This window comes from Myotis nattereri (genome assembly GCF_964212035.1).
Source record: "Myotis nattereri genome assembly, chromosome: 10".
Classification (NCBI taxonomy): domain Eukaryota; kingdom Metazoa; phylum Chordata; class Mammalia; order Chiroptera; family Vespertilionidae; genus Myotis; species Myotis nattereri.
In genome coordinates, this window is record NC_138085.1 from 43,782,244 (window position 1) to 43,801,521 (window position 19,278).

General features: G+C 42.3%; 1 protein-coding gene across 1 annotated transcript; it reads left to right on the top strand.

Moving 5' to 3' along the window:
• Positions 1–8,444: 8,444 nt before the first annotated feature.
• On the top strand, positions 8,445–18,899 carry CNRIP1 (cannabinoid receptor interacting protein 1). Its single transcript, XM_081100544.1, has 3 exons — positions 8,445–9,244; positions 11,359–11,509; positions 17,879–18,899. Exons 1-3 carry the CDS (start codon positions 9,066–9,068, stop codon positions 18,041–18,043), a joined length of 495 nt encoding a protein of 164 aa, XP_080956670.1. The 5' UTR covers positions 8,445–9,065; the 3' UTR covers positions 18,044–18,899.
• Positions 18,900–19,278: the final 379 nt, after the last annotated feature.

Sequence of the window (19,278 nt, forward strand, 5' to 3'; positions counted from 1 at the left end):
CTCACATTGGTATTTCTCTCTGTCTTTCCTTCTCTCTTCAAGTCTCTCTAAAAATCAATGGAAAAATATCCTCGGGTGATATATAAGCAATGTAATAAAAATTGTGTTTTATGTAGGTTCTAGTTGTTTTGTAAGAGGAGACTATGTGGTCTACTGTCATGCCAAAAGCAGAAGTCATTTTTTGGTAGGCTGGTAAGGCATTTCGGTCTTGCTTGAGAACAATAAATGGAAATTATTCCACTAACCAAACCAGGCTTTTGTTTTTTGTTTTGTTTTTTGTTGTTGGTTGGTTGTTTTTTTAAATAAGGTAGACGAGAGCTGGGTTATCTTCAGGTGAGGACAAAAGCTAAACCTGGACCACAGAGAGGATTTGTAGCAATTTGGAAAGAGAAATCGGCAACTGGAAAGAGGAACAAACTCTACTGCGTGAGTTTAAGTTTCTGCTGTTTGGTGAGAAATGTGAATAACAAACTAACCACAAATATGTCTTCCCATTGTAAAAAAAAAAAAGTGAATTTGGATCTACTTTGGGAGATCAGGGGTCCAAGGTGCCTGACCAGTGATATGAAATGGAGAGAATAGGTCACCCTGGGGGCGAGCTTCTTGTTTTCCCAGTTTGCCCCTTGCTGGCATCTGGCGCTTTCTGTCCCAGTAGGTTTCTGTACCTGTCCCTGGCCCCTCGTTCTTGCTCTGGGGTCTCAAGGTCTTCGTCCCTCCCTCAAGGATTTTTGGCACTGAATCCTTTCAGGATGAAATTCTGAATTTGGCTCTGAGGTAGGTGAGAGTGAGAGCTAGGATCTATTACCTATACTAGGTAATATCTGGAGAATGCAACTTACATGATATTATTATTTTGGTCTCTTACAGAAATCTTCACTTGGTTAAGATGGAATATAAGTCTCTTAGTTTTTACAGTATACTAATATAAACATTCATTTGAAGAACAGTCTGTCTTTTGCAAAACCACATTTTAAGATATTTATTAAATTACTCCGTGTACCTTGAACAAGAACCCACACACATACAAAAATTTCTCCTTAAATTCAGTGCCAGAAAAAAAAAAAAAACCTTGTCTCTTTAGAAAAATATGTTTGCTTATTTTTTTATCAGACTAAATAATCCATATATTTCCTGTCTCAACTTTTTTCCCTTATGTCCCCACAAAAGTCAGATCTAAACTGAGTAAGGTCAGTTGTAACCAGTGCATCGGGGGTTCGTGGTCTCATTTCCATCTCTAATCCTGTTTGTAAAAATAGTTTGATTATCCTTTCATTTCATAGTCTAAAAGTAATACATATTCACTATTCATTCTAGGAAATACAAACATGAAAAATGAAGGGTAAAAGGGAAAATGTTATTGTTAAAACTTAGTGTACATTCTCTGATTATACCATTCCCACCCCACACCAACTTTATTAGTAGTATTTAGTTCCCAAAGCGCTCTGACTCTGACTTGTGTAAGGGAAGACATTTTTTCTTTTTCTTATATGCATCTTAGATTCGTTGCCTTATGCCAAAGTGGCACGTTTGGAGGTGGCAAATTCTGTTACCCTCCACTTACTTATATAATAGAAGGGAGTGGTTAGAAGGGTACTGGTGAGCTCCCATAATGGAAACAGAATGCCCAGTCCTCAGGATGCACAGGAACCTTGGTGGCCCTCAGCCCCAGCAAAGGAATTGTTAGGGACAGAAATAGGATATCGAAGACTAATTATAATTATAGTTATAAGAGATATTAATCATGTTCTGTTAATCATGATGGTTCTGTTCGGACTAGAAAGCACATTTTCACCTGGCTGAGAGTTGTACGCCCTGAGACAGGGGAGCTAACATCGGAATGCAGTCCATCCTCCTGTCCCGAGAACTGCCAGCATTATGGAAAGATTTACAACCTCGTGGCCGAAGCAATCTAGTCCTGGAGGCACCTGCTCTTTACAACCTCCAGCCCCTATTGCCTGTAATCTGGTCCCAGGGTGCCCGGAGGTGCCCAACCTCCTGCGACCCGCCAGCCCACATTGGCATAACCTGTAATGATTATCCTGTGCCTCCTTTCCCATGCTTATAACTCCTACTTCCCCACATAATCTTTGCCCTTCTACCCAATATAAGCAGCTGGCTTATGGTGGGGTGCAGAGCAGATTTTTGTGGGTAACCTGCTGCTCTCCCATACCGCCGGCATTATTGAAATAAACGTTCATATTTGATTCAACCTATCTCCGCCGAATTGGCCCAAGCAATGACAGGTAGCCCGGACTCATTGGTTGTCCAGTTTCATTATTTCAGTACACAAATATTAATTTATATTTACACAAATATTAACCCTTATGACATACTCTATTATCAATAAAAAATTCTTCATATCCTTTATAATGTATAAGTTACAAGGATATTATTTTAAATTTATTTAAAATGTCCTTTTAAGTCAGGGGTTGGCAAACTTTTTAAGTAAAGACCAAATAGTAAATATTTTAGATTGTAGGCCATACAGTCTCTGTTGCAATTTCTCAGCTCTGCTGTTTTACTACCAGAGCAGCACTAAGGCAATATCTCAACAAATGAATATAGCTGTGTTCCCATAAAACTTTATTTATGGACACTGAAATATGAATTATGTATTTTCACCTGTCATTAAATATAATTATTCTTTCTATTTTTCCAATCATTTAAAAATGTAAAACCATTCTTAGTTCATGAAACATACAATAAATAGGCAGAATCAAATTAGGCCCAAGGGCTATATTTTGCTGATCCAGTTTTAAATATTTGTGGTGCAGTGACCACTAAAAAAATTATATTTATTCAAACAAAAATATACTTATGCTTTGGGGCTTCCTTATTAGGAAGATTTTCGATTGACCTGACATTTTCTAGGGAGAACCATCTTATTAATAAATGCTTTTGTACCTGAGGGACCTAGCCTCCAAGTTGGCCCCCAGTGATACCCACCTCCTGTAGTCACCCCTGGTGAAGTTCCCTCCCTTAGCACAATAGCATATGGTAATGGTGATGGTATATCACTTCCAAGATCCTATATAATAAAAGCCCAGCAACTGAATGGAGGAATGACCAGAACAACCGGTCAACCAGTCACTATGATGCGCACTGATCACCAGGGGGCAGATGCTCAATGCAGGAGCTGCTTCCTGGTGATCAGTGCACTCCCAAAGTGGGGGCACCACTGCTGACCAGGATGAGTGGCACTCCCACAGCGGGAGCAGTTGCTCGGAGGGCAGGTCCACAACCACTTAGCTGACCGGGATGAGCAGCTGTGCAGCCGCTTGGCTGATCTGGATGAGTGGGGCTCCCACAGCGGGCCGATCCCCGCAGGACACCCCCCCCACCAGTGCATGAATCCCGTGCACCGGGCCTCTAGTAAGGTTATAAACACTGCAGTTTCTGCCTTGGCTCTCTGCCATGTTATGTGGTGAGGCCCAAAGGGTGAGGAACTGAAGCCTCCAGCCCACAGTCAGAAAGGAACTGAGGCTTCCTGGCAACACCCATGTGAGTGAGCTTGGAAGCAGACCCTCCACTCCCTCCAAATCTTCAGGACACTGTATCCTTGGCTAACAGCTTGAATGCTTGAGACTTTGTACCAAAATCATCCAACTAAACTCTCCTGGGCTCCTGACTCCCAGAAATTGTAAGATAATCCATGCACATTGTTTTCAGCTGCTAAGTTATAGAGTAATTTTTTATGCATCCATAGATAAGGAATACAGCCCCTATGTTAGACTGAGTTCCTAACACCAGCCACTCTGCATATATTGCAGCTCTCAAGAACCCTCTTCTTTGACTCAAACCCAGTCCTTTGTCTGAGTGCCCAGTCCATGAACCCTGCTGTACTCAGACACAACTCCAGCGTTCGGAATGTCTGTGTGTCATATATGGAACTAGTAAAAAAAAAAAAAATGAGGGGGAAAATTCCCTGCACATTATTTTCCATAAAACACTGGTCAGATTTTCAGAATCTAGTGCTTTAATAGCATCTTTCCATCTCAAGAAAATAAATAAATAAAAGTCTATTTACTGCTTCCTACCCTGTTAACGCCCCATCTCTCCTCATGAACAATTTTCAGCATGTTTTCGGACAGTATGTTGTGCTTTAAGCCACAATTTCATCTTTGAGAACTGTGCTTTGATTTTCAATCAGTCATTTCATTTCCTATTTTATAATGCACAATCTATTCCACTGTTTATGGCTTCTTACTCATCAGTATTACAGGTCCTGTGATTATTTAAGATGCCATTTTGTAAGGCATAAGGCAGGAGAAGAAAGAAAATAATGGAGCCAATTTCATGATCCTGACAAGCTTGGAGCCAGACCAGTCATCATTAGCAGGAAATTGTCTCATTGAATTTTGTGATTTCAGAGCCTGAGAATTTCATAATGTCCACCAATACCTTATATACATTTAGAGAAGGATTGAGACTGTACATTGTGTTTCAGTTTGAAGATATTTGAGGCATCTGAGCATGTGGGCACATATGTGCATGATGGAAAGAAAGGTGGGAGCCAGAATGTGAGAAACACCCAGGTGCTCTATCTTCCTTGACTCAATTTGTTTCTTACTTGATTGAAGAACTCTAAATGTAAAATAAACTTGAAGAGATCATTAAAAATTCCCATCCAAAAATGTACTGTTAAGGGACAGAAGGAATGAAAAAGAGAGTAAAATGTTCTGGGTTTGGATTTCACGTTTACAAGGGTGGGCAAAAGTGGGTTTACAGTTGTGAATACACAAGAATTTACTCTTATATTATTATTTATTTATTAATTATAGTATTATTTATTTGTATTATTTTTTATCCTTACATATGATTTATCTTTTAGGTAATAATGGCTGGTATTTAACCTACTTTTGCCCACTCCTGTATGTATACACACACACACACGTCCCATATCATAATACTGATAACTTTTTAAAGTCTATAATATGAATTTACCATAGAGACTGGAACAGTGAACATGAAATGTAATTAGCCTAATTCCCAATTTCCAAAAGAATGGTAATAATGGTTGCCCTGCTGACAGACAGTGTTTAAGGCCATCAATTTGAGGTAATAATACCAGACACCTTAAAAAATGCAGTAAGTATATTTTCAAGGGAACAGAAATAGCTACAATCTATTGAGCTTATATGTGACTACTGCTCTTGTGTGTTTTATGTTATCTTATTTGGCTCTATGAGCATTATATATGTTCCCATCATCATTGTCCTAATGAAAACACTGGATCCTGGAGAGACTGCGTAGCTTGTCTTGCTCAAGGTCACCTAGCTTGCACTCAGCAGAACTGGGATATAAATACAGGTCCATTAGACTCCATGCCCAGATTTGTTGTATATTTGTATCAGTGATGAGAAATTGTCCAGTTACCTTTACATTTATTAATTTCATTTTAAGAAGTTGCATTTTATGATTCTGAATATGTTTTTAATAATGCATGTTGCCTGGCATTAGTAACACCTCATATTTGAAATCCAATTTTTTAAAACATTTTTCATTTCTTCTTTTAATTCTCACTACAGTGAGAAGGAAGCATTTTAATTCCCATTCTATAATAATAAAAATTGAAATACAAACATTTTAAGTGCTTTGCATAAAGAAAACAACTAATACCTGAGCTAGAATTCAAACTGAAGTCATCTCACTCCACATCCAAAACTTTCATCAATACACAGGTAGAAGCTGGTTTGAGACTGTAGGACTGCTGAATGAAAAGTGAGAAAAAAGTAAAAGTGTCCAAAAAAAACTAAAGTAATTCTCTTTCCATCCCCATTCACCAGAATAACCAGTTTGCTGTGTACTTCTAATGCTTTTTCAAATTAATAAAAATATGTACAAATTAATATAGTTTTAAATTTTTAAGTATTTTAAAATACCATCCTACTATAGATATTATTTACAATTAGATTTTTCTCTTTACATTATTCCAGATAAATCATATGATCTAACTAATTACTTTTCAAGATATGGAAGAATTTCCATATGAACATATTTACAACAAGGACAGGAATTCAATTTTGCCGCAACCTGCACAGCTAGGGTTCAGGATCTGAAGAAGGGGCCGACGCACAAATGAAAATGCTATACAAAATGTATGAATTTAGAAGGCATTGGGGGCCAGGGGTGTCTCTTTCGTGACGAACACACACCGAAATTCTGACCGGTCTGCTTTTTACTCAGTTTTAGATACACATCTTGCCCTCGGTAAGCACGGCAAACAGGCAGCAGACAGACCATCTCAAAGGTCAGTAAAGATCAGTAAACATTTACTTTGAGGCTAGCAGGTCTGGTAATTGCTTCGAGCCACCACTATCTCAACATAGCCCTGCTAAGTCCAAGGTCCATCGGCCTTCCGCATTCCTTGAAGCACTCTTAGGACAGTATTGGGAAAGCGGTGGCTTCCCGCACAATTCAACAAATATTTATGGAGCCCTACCATGTACTGGACTGGGGATATGGCAATGAACAAAACAGACAAAAATGCCTGCCCTTGGACTGTCACAGTTTACCACAGTGTAACCATCCTACTTTTGTCAATAACAGTTTTAGCATACGTGTTCCCCAATTTAACGTATAATTTATTACTTTAAGAAGTTACATAAGTTCTATAGTATGGTCATATAAAAACTTCTTCAGCCATTTATTTTTGACATTCAGTTTACTCTTTGTCTTGATTTTTATAATCAATGTTGCAATAAATACCCATATTACACATATCCAGGGTGATGGTGCCTTTATTTCTTCTGAAGGGTAGGTTTTAAAAAGTAGGATTGTTGACTCAAGGGATATAGATGTATAATTTTAAACTTTCAATAAATTCCTCAGATTACTTCTAATAAAAGGTTATAGCGGTTATATTTTTCTACCAACGTCTAACAGTACTGATTTCGCTACATCTTGCCAATACTGAAGTTTAAGTATGTACAGTGTTTGCCAACTCTGTGTTTCCTCCCAGACCTCACCCTAGGTGTGTCTTCATTTGGCTGGTCCTCCTATTTGGAATTCTTTATAATAAAACTAATTACAAATATAGCGAAAAAAAATTGCCAAGCTGATAGGCCAAAATAGTTTTGATATTACTGATTTAATTTGCATTCCTCTGGCTCTTCTCCTAGGGAGGGTTGAGCATCCTTACATATGCCTACTGCTCTTCGGGTTTCAAATTAATAATGATTGCTAATATTAGAGCCAGGTACTGAAATGTGCATCCCTCGTTGGTTCTTTATCACAACTCTCTCAGAGAGGTAACATCTGCTTCCCCGGCCCACTTTACAGATGAGAAAACTGCTTCCAAGAAATTATGAGATCTCAGGTCACAGGTAAAGTGGTAGAGTGTGGATTTTTAACAAGTCTGACTGCAGGGCTTCTGGGTTGAACAACTACACAAACTGCTTCTGCTGCCAGGAACACTTTCAAAGCCTTCCACCCAGTCTGACTCCCTTCCTTCAAGTGGGAACAAGCTGATTAAACTAGCAAATGCTTGAAGGTTCCCTGTACAGAAGACACTGTGATAGACATTATTTGGTGATCTGAAGATGCAAAGTCTTATTTAGAAACCAAAAAAAACAAAACAAAAAAACACAAAAAACCATTATACTAGTATAAGCAACTATGGTGTGATCAGAAAATCTATCCCGTGTCAGGGAAGCAACCATACAGAATTCTGCAGCTCTCCACAATTTAATACTATTCAGAATAGTGTAGGGAATATTGCAAACAACTCCGGAATGAGAGTTAAAACTGATTTATTTTTGTAGAATAATGTAGGAAACAAATCACTTTCAAGATGACGCTACTCCTAAAGAAAAGTGGGACCAGCCCGGGTGAACAAATACTACCAAACAGACCCGTTCCTACCCACTAGTCCTCACTAACCGCTTCTCCATCACCCAGGTGTGCTCACCGGTCCTGGTACTATCCACCTGGGTGGTGCTGAAGCAGAAGCTTGCTCTCCGCTCTCGGAAACCATTCTCAATTGAGCCCTAATACCCCAGGTCTCTGCTTGCTTCCAAATCAGGATCTGTCAACCCACTCCTGCCTTGAAGTCCCTCTAATCATACTTAATATGCAAATGTGTCCGGCCAAGGGCTCTGCCGATAATCTTTTATGGAGGATCCCTCCTGGACATAGTCCACCAGCTATGCCTTCCAGACATGCCAGTTGCCTTTTACAGGGTTAATAGCTCACCCATCAAGAACTATAAATATATGTGTGTGATTCATTACCGTGCCATTCTTAAGACAAGGATATGCACAATTAAAATATACACCGCCAGGTGTACCTCCTTGAGTATTGCTTATTTTCTTTCTCTTCATCTTTCCCCTTTTCTCGCGCACATTCCGAATCCTAGCTTGCAGTCCGCATTAGCAGGAACTGCGCCTTTTCTCGGCCATTTCCCCTACGCTTTGGAAAGACTTCTATTTCCTGAAATTTAAATCACTGACTAGCGGGTTCCTGCCCTGCTCGCTTCCAGTCTCCCTTTCGCCTCTCCGCCTCCCCCTTCCAGCCTGGGACCCCATCCGCGAGCAATGGTGTCCACATCCCTGTGCTGCCCGAGGAGGCATCCCCATCCGGAGGTCTCGCTTCTGGCTGTCGTGTCGCTGAGCCCCTTCCTCCCAACTCTCTCCATCGACCAAACCCCGCCGCTCTAGGAGGAGCCTAAATATCTCCTCTCCCCTAGCTGCAGGGGATTGTGGTGCGTAAACAGGATTAACTCTCTCGCCCCCAGCCACGCTGATCTACCGGGGGCCTGCAGGCTGGCGAGCCCACGGGTGCCCGGAGGGCGCAGCAGGGGAAATGGGCAGGCTCGGGGCCTCGCAGCTGTCCCTGCGGTGCGCTTCCTCGCCTAGCGGGGCGGGAGGCCACAGCCTCGGGAGCTGCTCCGGAGCCCGTGCGGACGGCCGCGACGGCGAGGGCTACTAGCGGCAGCCTTCCCTCCGCCTCCTCCCCCCTACTCGCGCTTCCTCCCCGCCCACCGCCCTCCAGCCGCCCGGCCACAGCCCGCGCTCTCCTCCGCCCCCCGGAGCCGCCGCGCCCGCCCTGCCGCCCTGTGCCCAGCCATGGGGGACCTGCCCGGCCTGGTGCGCCTCTCCATCGCGCTGCGCATCCAGCCCAACGATGGCCCGGTCTTCTACAAGGTGGACGGGCAGCGCTTCGGCCAGAACCGCACCATCAAGCTGCTCACCGGCTCCTCGTACAAGGTGGAGGTGAAGATTAAGCCCAGCACGCTGCAGGTCGAGTGAGTGCGGGAGCGCGCCAGGGATGCCCGGCCCCTTTGGGGTACGCGCGAAGGACCGAGGCCCCGGGACGCCTGAGCCTCCCGGGCCCCTCTTGGCTCGCGCCGCACCCAGGGGGACCCGGAGGTGGGGGGCAGAAGTCCTGGTTCCCTTGGTCCCCTCCCCTGCCTTACCCTTGCCTTTCCTCCGTTCTGGCTTCCCTCTACCCATCGCGGAGTGGGATGTTTAAAACAGCGACAGGAAGCCAGGGGTTCGGGGTTGGTTTTGTGTGTTTGTTTGTTTACCTGTACATTTCTCATCCCTTCTGCCCAGCCTCCGCGCGGACCCCCAGGCGGCCGGGGCGGTGCAGATGGGTGCAGTTCGCCGCGGAGTTCACCTTCCGCAATCCCGGTCCTCCTCTCCCGCGTCCTGGCGACCCGCCCCGGCCTGCCCACGAGCTATAGGCTGAGGAAGGGAGTGTAAAGGCGGCGGTGGGGTGGTTATTGTGGCTCCCGGAGGACGCCCCCACTCCTCCATCTGCCCTTCGGTGGCTGCGGACGCCGGGCTGGGGGGGCAGCCACAGTCAGAGCGCAGCTCCTCTGCTTGGCCTAAATTGCCGGTTTCCCGTGCCGGGTGTTTTTCTTTTTCTCCCGAGTTTTCTGTTCAGCCTGGTGATGGCGCCTGGGATTAGCAACATCCTTACAACAAAAAGATGTGTTTTTGTGTGTGTGATTTTTTTCGTTTACTCGTGGCAGGGATTATCTCTTCCCTGCTACCCCAGCTGATGCACCTAGTAGACCCCTGGCTGGGAGGTCAGTGTGGGAGGGTTCATAGATTATGGGGAAGCATCCAGGGGTGGGGTCCTTTACCTCTCAGCCTCCACCTGATGCGAGGTCTAGCGGGGAAGGAAGAAATAGCCAGCATTTAAATCATCTACCATATACTGAGTTGGTGGGGGTGGGCGGGGGTGGGGGGGGGGAGGGTGCTTTGAATCCACCAGAGACCTTTTCAGCGTAAGTGCCCATCTGCAGTCATTAATTCACTGAACTTGTATTGGCCTTCTAGGTGGCAGGCCCTAATTCAAGGACCTAAGACCTTGTTTTTTTCTGGTGCTCCTGGTCCACCTATTTGTCAGCATCTTCTCCCCCGCTCCCCGCCCCCCCCCCACCCACCCCCCATAGCTTCATGGACCCGGTGTCCTCACACTTCCCAGTGTTATCTGTGCATCTCCATGAGATCCAGACGTTTTCTTTCCCCTCTTTCCAAGCAACCTCTTCTCTCAAGTTATCTTTCTCCGTGCCATTTTCTTGAGGGTAGTTCTCTATTTTTCAAGCGAATCTACTAATGAATCTGTGTTAATGACAAAACTATTATTTTCTAGTTAAAATTTAATTTTATCAAGGGGATTTCAATGTCCTAACCCAGTGGTTCTTGAACTTGAGTGTAGGTCAGAATCACCTAGAGGTCTTGTTAAAACACAGAGGGCTGAGCCCCACCCTAGAGTGGGGGCTTAAGAGTTTGCTTTTTAATAGGCTGTCAAGTGATCTGATATTGGTAGTTCAGGACTATTTGAGGGCCATTACCCTAACAAAGGAATGGGTGGCTTAAACAACCGTGAGAATGTCTGGGGTTGTAGCTGGCTTGAGGAAGAGTGCCCCAACTCATGGGATCCGTGATTGGTGGAACAGAAAAATCATGAGAGAACTAGTTTAGTAGTTCTCAACCTTACCTACACATTAGAATCACCTAGTGAGTCTTAAAATAGATTTACCAGTGCCCAAACCAGACCAATTGAATTCTTCTCTGGGGTTTGGGATGGGGCTGGGTACAGGTAGGTTTTTAATAGCTCCACAAAAGAGACACTAAAGAGGAGGACCACTGCTAAACTCTGGCTTGGCCTGTACCCGTATTCTAGATGAGAATACTGTCCATCCAGAGAGATTATGTGGTTGGTCTAAGATTACATGACTGGTTAGTTGGAGAACTCAAGCCTCTTGAATTTTCAGAACTTTCTAGCACACCATAATGTCTTCTTTAGCCACACCCTGTAGGTTTCCTGCCTAGGGCTGTGGTCAAGACCAAGAAAGGGTACCTAAGCTCATTCCTACCACATGTGCTCAACTCAAGTCCATTGCAGGAACATTTCCATTGGTGGTGTGGTTGTCCCACTGGAACTGAAGTCGAAAGAGCCTGACGGGGACAGAATTGTTTATATGGGCACATATGACACAGAAGGTGTGGCCCCAACCAAGAGTGGAGAACGACAACCCATCCAAATCACCATGCCGGTAAGGCCTTCTTGCGGGTGTATGGGGTGGTGTTTGGGCAAATAGCAACTACAGAAAAGAAAACAATCACTATCTCCCCTTAAGAAAAGGTATAAAATGAAATATTTAAACTCATGGTTTCATATTAGAATCTATTTGTCCTTAATGTCCCAATATAATTAAATAATCCATACTTCTCCAAAGGTCAGTTTCCTAGTAATTTTTTATATGGGAATAATGTTAAGGCCCTTTTTACACTTTCTAATCTATTCCATTGATCTGTCTATTCTTATGCCAGTACTGCATTGTTTTAAATATGTTGCTTTTATGATATGTGTTCATGTATTTTGTAATTGGCCACCTTACTAAATTTGCATACTAAAAATTTTCAGTTAATGATCTTGTGTTTTTCAACTAGAAAATCATAATCTACATATAAGTGCATCATTTTCTGATATTTTTCCTCCACCTTATTGTTTTTAGAATAATTTTGCATGCCAGTGTTGGTAAAGGCTAGCCTTGTCTCCAGAGTTACATTGTTAGGTACAATGTTAGTTTCAAATATCTATTATGTTAAAGCATCCTTTTTCTAGTTCACTAAGAGGTATTTTTAAAATTGGGAGGTGTGTGAAATTCCATCTAATTTCTTTTCCTGTCTATGGAGATAACTTATCTTCTTTGATATATTAATATAATAATTACATAATACACTTTCAAATGCTAAAATACCTTTATTTTCTAAAATAAGTCCTACTTTTAAACATCATGTATGATTCTTAATATATTGCTCAGTTCAATATGCTCATATTTTATTTCAAGTTTTTAGATTTTTATTTTATGAATTTTTTTTCTTTTCTTGGTTTGTCAACAAATAAATATATGACGATTTCCTATATGTTAATATAGGAGAAGAGTGGTAAACAAAATATACATTCCTGGCTTTACAGAGTTTCTAATCTAAAGGAGCAAAACATAATTATACATGATTATCAATAATAAAGCAAATTATTATTATTATATAAAGTGTAGTGAAAAAATAATGGTGCCTGTGAAGCACATACCAGCACTCTAATCCTAGTTTCAGGTTTTGAGGATGGCTTTCTTTTTTTAAAATATATTTTTTATTGATTTCAGAGAGGAAGGGAGGGGGAGAGAGAGATAGAAGCATCAATGAGGAGAGAGAATCACCTATCGGCTGCCTCCTGCACGCCCCTTACTGGGGATCGAGCCCACAACCCGGGCATGTGCCCTTGATGGAATCAAACCCAGGACCCTTCAGTCCTCAGGCTCTATCCACTGAGCCAAACCAGATAGGGTGAGGATGGCTTTCTTAAAGGAAGAACTAAAGAATGAATCAGAGTTCGAGGAAGAGGGACTATGTGTGGGAAGAAGAGGGGCTTGGAATCCAGTGGGAATTAATAGATCACGCTACACTAAAAGTCACAGGTGCTTTTTATGCTGAATTTACTTGGTAATGAAGTAACAGCATGTTTTTATCAATATAATAAGTTTGTTCTGTGCTCCCAAGTCAGTGGATTTCTGAATGACCTTATTAATAACTTGGTGAATTTCACATATCCCAGTGGAGGTGGGTGGCATAGGGAATGCAGGGAAGTTCTCGGGATTCTAGACCAACTGGTGGTAAGACCACAGAAATTGGTTGGTTTTTGTTTGTTTGTTTTGTTTTTTAAACATATTTTATTGATTTTTTACAGAGAGGAAGGGAGAGGGATAGAGAGTTAGAAACATCGATGAAAGAGAAACATCGATCAGCTGTCTCCTGCACACCTCCTACTGGGGATGTGCCCACAACCAAGGTACATGCCCTTGACCGAAATCGAACCTGGGACCCTTCAGTCCGCAGGCTAACACTCTATCCACTGAGCCAAACCAGCTAGGGCAAGACCACAGAAATTGTTTTAAAAAGCTCTTCAGATTACTCATTTATTACTGGGGACAACAAATGCATCTTCTCTTCTTGGAATCTGATGGGTTCTCTTTCACATTAGTTGTGAAATTAAAATGTACCAAAGCTTGCAACTTTTAAGGACACTACAGCAAATATCCAGGTGTATAGTGGAATGTAAACTGTAGAATACAGTAGACGGGGTGGCTTAAACAACAAACATTTATTTCTCACAGATCTGGACTCTGGAAGTGTAAAACCAAGGTGCTAACAGATCTGGCATCTAGTGAGAGCACTCTTCCAGGTTCATAGAAGGCTGCTTTCTTGGTGTGTCCTCACATGAAGGAGAGAGAGAGAGAGAGAGAGAGAGAGAGAGAGAGAGAGAGAGAGAGAGAGAGAGATCCTATTCATGGGAGCTCCACTCCCAGGACCTCTGAAAGGCCTCCAAATACATTTTTAATTTTTTAATTTAGGCTTGGATATTGGATAAATTCAAACACTCAGTCCATAGCAGTGTTAAAGGATTCAACAGGTAACAATCTGTGTATGTTCTCACTGAAGGAGAAAAAAGAAACCACTGATGATCAACTTGTAGCTCTTTTCCTTATATGAACAGCTTGGTACAGTGACGATAGTTCCTAGATAGGAATTAGGACACCTAGGTTCTTGGCCTGCTCCTATCATTAGCTGGCTGCCTCATCTAAACCAAGAGACAGTCACTTCACCTCTCCGAATCTAAGTTCTTACCTTCATAACATGGAGATGCTAAAACCCATCACAAGACCAATGTGGAATGACATATGTGAAAGTGTTGCATAAAATAAATAGTACTGCCCTGACTGGTTTGGCTCAGTGGATAGAGCGTCGGCCTGTGGACTAAAGGGTCCCAGGTTCGATTCTGGTCAAGGGCATGTACCTTGGTTGCGGGCACATCCCCAGTGGGGGGTGTGCAGGAGGCAGCTGATTAATGTTTCTCTGTCATCGATGTTTCTAACTCTCCTTTCCTCTCTGTAAAAAAATCAATAAAATATATTTAAAAAAAAAATAAAGAGTACTATACAAATGCACAGAATTACACCCGTATATAAACTGCATCACCCAGGGAGCCTGCCTGGGTAAATTTTCCTTGGAAGGCACAGATGGGTTGAGAGGGAGCAGAGAGTCTATGTAATTTCTTCTGTTCTTCAAGAAGAATGTCAGCTTTTAAAACTCCATCTGTTCTTAGCCAGAGGAGCAGAAATTCTGAGCTAGGTAGTGAGATGCCCAGAAAATAGAACTCCAGAAGAAAGAACAAGAAGGAAGAAGGCTAATGAGAAGTTAAAACAACTAAGGCATGGTAAGCACCAGTTAAGTTTACTACAACATGCCTGTGGGTGCAACATCAGTAAAGGAGAAACAAAATTGACTTGAAGCATCTCATGTGCCATTTACTGAGCTATGACTATTGCTGTCAGCAGATTTCTCTTTTGCTGTCTTGGGTTACGGAGACTTCCTTAGTTTTTAAGGTTATTCAGACATAAGTTTTTTCTTACCTGTTGTTATAATCAGTTTGTTTTTTTAAAACCAAGTTTTGTGTTTGTTTTTTTTAAAAAGGCCTCAGCATTGTTTCTTCCACTTACCTAGCATGGTTTCAGGCTTCTTCTCTCAAAAGATCAGCTAGTGTTTGTAAAATATCTTTATAATTTAACTTAACTCAATTGCACTTAAAATGTGTAATGCCCTGTGCTGGTCAAGAATAATAAGTAATACTAAACCCTCTTCAAGTGAGTTGGTGATTTACAAAACAAAATTTCATTTTATTGTTGCTAGTAACCTATTGTACATAAACTTTTAATATTTTCATTAGCGTATATGTATCCTTCATAGAATTTATAAAATCCCTAGGATTTGAGAAATACATATTAAGTTTTCAGGGATGATAAATCCATTTCACCTTTTAAAATATTCTTTCTGATTATGAAAGTAACATATATTGCAAAAAATCTGAGTAGGAAAGATAGAAAAACCACTCAATTTTTTTTTTACTTAGAATTACATTATTAATGTGTTTTTATTTTCCCCATATATCTTATTTTATGGATTTGCGCTCATACTGTATATAAACTGTTTTTATCCATCTTTTCCCTGTTGGCATTGTTCTGATCACTTTCTGACATCATTTACAACCCTATTTCATGGTTATACAGAGGGGGTAAAAGTAGGTTTACAGTTGTTTGTAAAATAATACAAAAATAAACTGTTTCACATGCTCACAACTGTAAATCTACTTTTGCCCCACCCTGTATAAATCCATCATATTCCACCATTTTCATAATATTTTCCTTTTATTAGATGCTTAGCTTCTGGTATTTAGAAATGTTTGCTAAGTTGACAGGTCAATAATATCTTTGTAAAAGTATATTGCTTAAATTAATAAGTATATTTGAATATCTTCAGATATTAGACATTTTTTCTTTTTAATGACCTGTGTTCCAGTTTTATACAAATGTTCACATTTTTAGTACTCTAAACATTATGATAATCTTATGAAAAATTATAGGTAGAGTTGCTGAACCCAAGTATATTCAGAACCTTTAACTTGATACAAATTACCTTTCCAAAGGCTATATAACTCAGTTCCCATTGGCAGTATTTAGAATAGCTGTTTCCTTGTAGCGCACTAAAAAGCAATATTTCTATTTCTAATCCACTTTGCGGTATAGTTTACATATAATAAATATAACCATCTTAAGCACACTGATTAGTAAGTTTTGACAAACATATGCATATACTTCTATAACCACCACCACAATCAAACATTTTCATCATCCCAAAAAAGTTCCCTCTTGCACATTTTCATCCATCATCATCCCTTCCTCCCACCCCAGGCCCTGGGTAGCCACAGATATTCCCTGTCAGCTTACATAATATCCTGCCACTATAGATAATATACATATAGTTTTATATAAATAGAATCACACAGTGTGTGTTCTTTGGGGTCTGGATTCTCTTGCTCAGCAAGTCTTTGAGGTCCAGATCCAGTCTTGTCTCTGCCTGAGTCAGTATATTCCCTTTGTTGTTGAGTAAATGCCATTTGATAGATATGCCAAATATTGTCTGTCATCAGGTGAATGATCCCAGTCTGGGGCTGTTATAGATAAAGCTGTTGTAGACTTGTATAGGTCTTTAAGCCATGACTCCCTAGACAGAGATACTTTATTTTTCTTACCTGGGAGTAGATTTATGGATCCTAGGTAGATCCTCCATTCTTTCAAGTCAAGCAAACTGCCCCAAGGAAAGCCAGATCTTGTTTGGGGAATCAAATTAGCAGGATGAGGCCATCGTGCAGGATATACTTTTGAGAGCATCTTGGAAAGCTATCTGGGAAGCACCTGACCACCCTTCTCCTGTCGCAGCCACAAGCAGAAGACTCCTAGCTCTCACTGCCCTCCCCCTTTCTGTCTTCTGGCTCCTGACAAGTCTAAGAATCCTGCCAAGTCAGTCCCTGTCCCCTCCCATGGCAAGGGAGGGTCAGCGGATAAAATAACGACAGGCATCACGCTGTTCAATGCCAGATCCCCTAAATAGCTCCAGGAGGCGGTAGCTGGGTCAGGCTACCCCACAGGCCACTTGAGCGCCTGCCCAGTGGCCTCTGGGGTGTCCTGTGCCCTCGCCTCGGCGACATGAGAATCATGGGCTTATGGTTCCGGAGAACTCTGTGCAGTGACTTGCAGGGCCTACCTTCTGAAGTAGAATGCAAACTTCTTTTCTTAATTTAAATTCTTTATTGTTTAAAGTATTACATATAGAATGCAAACTTCTTGAGATTAAGAATAATGCCTTATACAAGTTTTTTTATATGTGCAAAGCACCTAGGAGGTACTCAAATATGGTTTTGATAAGGTATAATCAAAGCCTGAGGCATGGCCATGGATCTTGACTTCTAAACACTAGGTAGTAAGTAATATTTGAAAGTTAAAAGAGGGTCTTTAACTATCAAATGCTTCCAATCACATCGCTTTTCTTGGAATTAAAATTGATGATGGAAGGGCAGTTGTATCTTATGTTGTGCTTGTGTTATTTTGGACAGCTGTCTTTTGAAATAGAAACCAAAAAACAACCATTAGACATTATGCCCTCTTCTCTTCCCAATCCCCCTTTCTGTGGCAAATGCTAAAATTCTGAGATTCTCAGAGCGGTTCCCAGAAATTAAATTTGGAACACAGATACATTTTGTGAAGGTATTTTTACTAAAGACAATATGATAGCACATGCCACCCACACGCTGGGATAAGATTTCATAGAGGAAAAAAATGGTTTACAGACAGTTTTTCAGGAAAATATCTCCCATCATAAAGGAAGAAAGTTCATTAAAGGTCTAAGCTTTGCTGACCCACAGAGCCTTGGCTGCTTATCCTGGGTGATGGAAGACCTTACTCACGTTAGCTCTTGCCTCTTGCTCAGGGAAGAATGGGGTTTTTATGGGCGTGTTTCTCTTCCCTCAGTTCACTGACATTGGGACCTTCGAGACGGTGTGGCAAGTCAAGTTCTACAATTACCACAAGCGAGATCACTGCCAGTGGGGCAGCCCCTTCTCGGTCATTGAGTATGAGTGCAAGCCCAACGAGACGCGCAGCCTCATGTGGGTGAACAAGGAGTCCTTCCTCTGAAGATGGCTCTTGCTGATGCTGCTGGACAATCGCTTCCGAAATCTATTCTTAGATACCCCAGCACAAGCCTTCACCAAGGCACACCACTCCGTTGCTGTTTCCCGTCGGTGCCAATGACCTACTGGCCCCGATTATTTGGAAAGTGTAATTCCCCTCTGATGCAATGTCCCCGACAAAGGAATGTGATGTGCCCGCCCGAGAAGATCCCTTTCTGTGTTCTGTGCCGGTTCCCTGCATCCAATTGTTCTCGGTCGTGCCGTTGGCCGCTCGCGAGGACCTCCGTGGCATTGGCAGGCGAGTCCCATATTTCACGGTTCCACGGAGTGGCCGTGGTGTTTTGTTTCTAAGTTGAGTGATCCCCCCTTCTTTGTTAGCCTTTACCTAAAAAAAACCAATGTGTGTGGGTTCTTTCCCAAGTGTAACGTGGTAACGTGTAACTTGCAATGTTGTGCAACTCTCAGAGCAGGCTTTGTGAACTTGTGATGCAAACAGCAGGGAATGGGACTCAAGTGGGCTTCCTGTGCACAGCTCAGCTTTTTCAGGGAAGGGAGATGACAAAATAAAAGGAGAGCTATGGAACGAGTATTCATAGTGTGTTTATGATCATAACGTGTTTAAACAGTTTCAGGTACCTTAATTGTGCGGTGACGGAGTGGCGATGGGGAAAGGCAGGGTGTGGACCACTGTTAAACAAGGCGACGGCAGTTACAGGGTCATCTCCTTGGCCAGCTGCCCTAGTGTCCAGACATGCATATTGACGCCATTCCCACCCTCTCCTCCACTTGAACTTTGTAAAACTGTGTATGGAACTGTAATCAACTTTTGATATTTCTTAATAAAGGTGTTGAAAATCATACTCGGGCTTACCTTCTTAATTTGGGCAATACCTATTCGTCAGGTGGACCTCAGCTCCAGGCCAGCGCCAGCCCAGGTCTCCGCCTGCACTGCAGGGGAGGGAGGTAGACCTGGACTAGAAGGAGCATACTTGTCAAAGGTCAACTCTGACCATTCCACCGGCATGCTCCAGCCAGCCCTCACTGGGCTAATGCAAGCTCGGGCACTTGGTGGGCAATCAAAAAGTGCTTGTCTCTGTCCTTTCTCCATTCCGCCTTCCGTGGTGACCACCCCGTCATCAGCAGGCTCCGTAGCTGAGCAGCTTGAGGGGTGGGGCTGTGATAGTACGTGCCCACCAGGGTGGACACCTCCTTGCCTGCTCCCAGGGCACTACAGGTTAC